Source organism: Chaetura pelagica, unplaced genomic scaffold (genome assembly GCF_000747805.2).
Source record: "Chaetura pelagica isolate M959 unplaced genomic scaffold, ChaPel_1.0 scaffold248, whole genome shotgun sequence".
In the NCBI taxonomy this organism is placed as follows: domain Eukaryota; kingdom Metazoa; phylum Chordata; class Aves; order Apodiformes; family Apodidae; genus Chaetura; species Chaetura pelagica.
The window spans coordinates 842,005-847,146 of NW_009954309.1; the positions used below are offsets into that span (position 1 = coordinate 842,005).

The following is a 5,142-nucleotide window of genomic DNA, read 5'->3' on the forward strand; positions in this document are numbered from 1 at the left end:
GGATTTCAGCTATGCCTTAGTAGATTTAGGAGTCCCACAATCTCTAGTGCAGCAAACAGAAAGATGAATCACACATCTCACAGGGGGTGGACACAGATGCACGTTGCAGAGCAGACAGACACAGCATCCTTTTCACCTTCAGAAAATTCACCACCAGAAAGCTAAGTGCCCTTGCTAGCAAACCCTAGCCACTTTTCTTTTTTTCTACTGTTCTAGATGCTTGGAATTTGGATTCTTGCACTATTTCTGCTCAACGCAGCAGAAGGTAAGTATATAGGGTTAGTATTTATATGGGTTTCTAGGCTGCTCTATTTTGTGAGATATTATTCTACACTATGGTGCCTTAAAAATTACTGATTGTGGTTCCATCATTCACTTGCCCGCACAAGAATGGTGAGATAAGTGTGTGTGTCTCTTATGTTGGCTCTACCAAGCCTAAGAAATTATTTGGTGTACCCCTCCTTAGCAGTGGAAATGGGGAAGAAGTAAGGTGGGAACAGTTGAAAAGAAGGATATCTTTATGGTCAGCAGAAGCCACTGGCTGTATTGTATAAGATTTGTTGTGTACAGTGTAGCCAGCTATTGAGCACAGTCTCAAGTTATTGCTGATTATTTGGAATATCTTGCCTTGGTATTAGAAGAAACTCATGAGATGTCTTTGCCTCAGGCAAAGATACCCAAGTTATGGTACAGGACACTCACATAGGAACTCCACCAATTATTTTGTTGATGAGTGATAGGGTGGCTTCTTCCTCGGGGTAAACTGTAGCATTTGAAGATCTGAGAGAGGACAATTGCTGGTCTTTGCTTTCTGTAAACCACAGGATTTTCAACTGATCAAGAGACCTCTGGAGAAGAGATGCTATGAGTTCTGACTAGGCTGTCCCACATCTTTACTCATTCACATATTATTGATCTGTTTGCTACAGGTGAAGAAGTCTGCTTTGACAGGCTTGGATGCTTCTCAGATGATCTACCATGGTCTGGGAGTGTAGAAAGACCAGTCCATAAACTACCCTGGAATCCAAAAAAGATAGACATTCACTTTCTCCTGTATACAAGAGAAAATCCTGATAACCCTCAGGTAAGAACTGCTGTGATTTAAACATTAGTATACTACATGCAAGAAGAATAAACACAGATGCCAGCTCTGGTCCTGGCAGTGTTAGAAAAGGTCAAACCTCCACTTTAACAAAGAGACAACCTCTTCCAGCCCCTTGGCAGAGTCTCTGGGGCAGAATTCTCATCCTACTCCAGCCCTCACAAATCAGTCTCCCTCCCCCCATGTTTTCTGTATGGCCACTGAGAAGTACTGAGAAACTGAGCACTTTTAAAGCTACTGGGTGCTTTTTTTTTCCACAGATAGCAGAAAAACACATTAAAAGCAAAGTCTTGGCTGCTCTAAGATGTGTGCCAGAGCTTGCTTTGAATGGAGATACAGACCTTAACTCAGAGTCATGTGAACAATTACAGATGAGTTTAACATTGTGCAACTTTTAAATGCCTGTATAGACAGGCATGGTTCAGGTCTTTACAATTTTGATGAACTCTTTCCAGAAAGCAGACTGAAATATTAATTTAATATCTACAACAGGAGGTCGATTCAACTGATATCTCGACAATCGATTCCTCAAATTTTAACACGAGTAGGATAACCAGATTTATTGTACATGGATTTGTAGATAATGGAGAGGAAAACTGGCTGTCAGACATGTGCAAGGTATGTACCACAGGGAAATTCTGCCCCTGTGAAGTTCCTTACTTTGTATTTATAAAAATGTTCCTGTAAATTGTTTGTTTTCTTTGTTTCTAACCAATTTCTCTCATGGTAATGGTAAGAAGGGGGAAAAAAAAGGCCACTTCTTTCCAAATTATTAGCAACTTAAATATGTAGCTCTGCATCTTGAGGAAAAGCATGAAGTAAAATGCATCAGATTCTTCTCTTTAGTGCAGTGAGTGACAACAGGCTCAATAAGTGCCTTTTTTTCTTGGTAAAAACAACACAAACCCTGAAGCAAAATACTGCTTAGAAATGAGGGCAATTCCAGAAAGAACTGCAGGCTCATAACTCTTGCATCATATTTCTGGAGACGAGAGACAGGTTTCTAGATGCAGAAAATCCATCACAAAGGCAGAGTCTGCCACGTGGCTACTGGGGGCTGGGGACATGGGCTGACCATTAACAGAAGCAATAAAGCTGTAGAAATGTACAGCCAGTAGGAACCTCAAGGGGATCACTTAGAGCAAAACTTTCACTCAAGGACTTGCTATGAACAGTGAATGCAGTAAAGCACTCTGCCTCATTGGCTTTTGCACTAATGCCCCAAGTTATTTCTTAACTCTGTCCCCACACAAAGTTGCAATTCCAGCATCCTGGTCTTCTCATATCCTATAAACATTCTTTCTATTGCAGCTGCAGCTAATGAAAACTACTAGCAATATAGCACATAAAGCAAAATGCCTATAACATTTTTTGGATATTTTTTCAACTATCACACAACTACAGTTTTTTCAAAATTCCATATTCCTTTTTTACTTAGGAGAACACTATGAAAAACAATGTTAAAGTTCACTAAACACAAGGTATTTCACATTTATTGCATCCTCATTACATGCTTCTCTGATACTACATCAAACGAAGAGAAAAGAAATTTACTGGATAGTTTGTTATTAAAAAAACCCCTATGTTATTACTTTCTGAATGTGTAGGAAATACTGTTGGATTAATAATTTGTTCAGACTACCAGAAGCAGATAGGTGTTTTCTAATTCTCAGCCTCTTATTTTCCACTCAGATAATTTTTTCTAGCACCTCACAATCCACAAGACAACTCATATTTTGCTTCAGCTCATACCTTAAATTCTTTTGCTCAGTTTTCACGAGAATGTAGAGACATTAGATAAATCTTTAAATTCTCTATCATGGTAGCTTGTTTTATTGCAATGCTCCAGTTCATTTAAAAAAATTGGCCTCAATGAATCTTTTCAGTAAAGAGAGAAGCAAATGGGACTGTGAATACAGCAGCCCTCCCACATATATCTGTTATTTACTTTCCTTCCCATTAAGTAACAATCCTGTCTGCGTATCTATTTTTACCACTTCTAACATAGCCACAGATGCTTCTATTGCCTTTTCTCTCCTTCACCAGTTGTAATTAGTTTTGCGTGCTTTATAACATCTGAACATAAAGCAAAGAAGAATAAATATACCAAAACTGCTAAAGAAAAATACACTTAGCCAAGCAATCCAGCTCAGAGGAGAAAAGCAAAGCTTCAGATTCTGTGGCAGACAGTAAAGTATCTGCCTGTATATTCACATTCCCAAATAAAGCCACAAATCTGAAATGATTATGCAGTGACACCAGCAGTTTATGCATTCTCTCATTAAAAGACACTCTCTTTCTTGCAAATCTGTATCAGAAAAACTTGTTATCATAATATCAGTTCTAATTGAATTTGAATTAAAGTACTTTCAAATCACTTAAGTGAATCAGTATGCCAGTAGAGCTCTTGTTTAATGTTGCATATGAAGTTTGATTGCAATTCAAAATTAGAAGTATCAATCTTTACATTCTTTTTCCTTCTGTAAAAAATACTGCTATGCATATTGGAAATAATAGCGTGGCCATTACTGCAGCACCCCACCCTGTCTCAGTGTGGTGTGAGCGCTGATGTGACCACAAATACAAGCTAAGATCTTGCTTCTCCAAGTGTTCTCTTACAAATTCCTACAGCGTTTATCAGTTGAGCTGTAATAAGCAACATGAATCACTTCCAGACTGTGTTTACTGTGGGACTCTTTGGTTTTCAATTTTGTTTTACAAAACAGAGGATGCTTTCTGTAGAAGATGTGAACTGCATCTGTGTGAACTGGAAAAGAGGAGCAAGGTGCCAGTACACCCAGGCATCCAACAACGTCCGGGTCGTAGGCGCTGAAATAGCTTATTTTATAAATGTTCTTATGGTAAGAAACTTGTGGTTATAAAGCTATAATTGTAATGCTGATTTGAAAGAAATTTGATTCAGGAACTTTCATGAATGTGATTGTAACAAGCAGAAAACATTTTCTCCTATTCAGTGATTGGTTTAGAAGTTGTGATGAAAACAGACTTCTTTAAGTTAGAGAACTATGTGACAACAGCAGGGTTAGCCAGGTCATGTAGAGCAAGTCGTACAAGACATCCCCATAGTACAGCCAAACAGTTGTCAACATGGATCTTCACAGATGTAAAGTGTTGTGTAGTCTTAAATATGGAGAGATAACCAACACAGCAAACTGTCTTTTCATGGAGGCTAAACCTACCAAACAGCTCCTAAGAATGCCAGAAAACCAGCTGGCAGCCAGTAGCAGCTCTTGGTGAGCAACAACACCTGGGGGCAAGTCATCCCCCCTCAGCTGCTCCAGGGAAAGCTATTGTGCACAGTGCCTAAATCTACAGAAAGTGCCATGTGCCCCCTTCTTAGCTACCTTCATATGGGAAGAAGTGCTTGGTTTGAAGGCTTATTTTAATCTTAAATGCTTTCAACACACATTTGCCCTAAGTGAGCTATGAATTACTTCAGTAGACATTAAGCTGGCTCTGGGAGTGCTCTGACCTGTGTCCCAGTCTCTACATCTTCATTGCAGCTGCTCAATCACTGCCTAAAAAGGCTGAAGGCATCTGTTTTCTTGTGTCCTCCTCCAGCTGCAGGTGCTGCCTGACCTGGCCAGTGTAACTGCCCAGCTGAATCTTGCAGGGCAAAAAACCATCCTGTGAATCTTAAGGGTTCTAGGAAGTAAAAAGGAAACTGAGTCTCTCAGGACTCTATTGACAGAGCTGTCAAGAGTTTTAACAGCCTCCAAACTGAGGCAACAGATGAATGAGGAAATTTGAAAAATCTGGTTTGGACATAGTATCTAAATTTGCAAAGAGATGCTGAAACCCCATACAAGTTCCCGAGTCAAATTCCTCTAGGCAAATTAATTTTTCACCCCCTTTTTACTCTTCCCTGCTGCTGCTGGAAACAGATGTAGTAATTTTTTTATATTGCTCTTCTCTCAGGAAAAATATGAATACTCTCCAGCTGATGTTCACATAATTGGGCACAGCCTTGGAGCACACGTGGCAGGTGAGGCTGGCAGGAGGCGGCCGGGGATCGGAAG

The 5,142-nt window shown here is 39.8% G+C and overlaps 1 protein-coding gene across 1 annotated transcript in view; it reads left to right on the plus strand.

Moving 5' to 3' along the window:
• Positions 1-216: 216 nt before the first annotated feature.
• LOC104394375 (pancreatic triacylglycerol lipase-like) overlaps positions 217-5,142 on the plus strand; it is a 14,827-nt gene continuing 9,901 nt past the window's right edge. Inside the window, exons 1-5 of the mRNA XM_010003959.1 lie at positions 217-265; positions 930-1,084; positions 1,595-1,720; positions 3,829-3,963; positions 5,042-5,142. Coding sequence (XP_010002261.1) covers positions 217-265; positions 930-1,084; positions 1,595-1,720; positions 3,829-3,963; positions 5,042-5,142 — 566 coding nt within the window. The remainder of the gene's footprint in view (positions 266-929; positions 1,085-1,594; positions 1,721-3,828; positions 3,964-5,041) is intronic.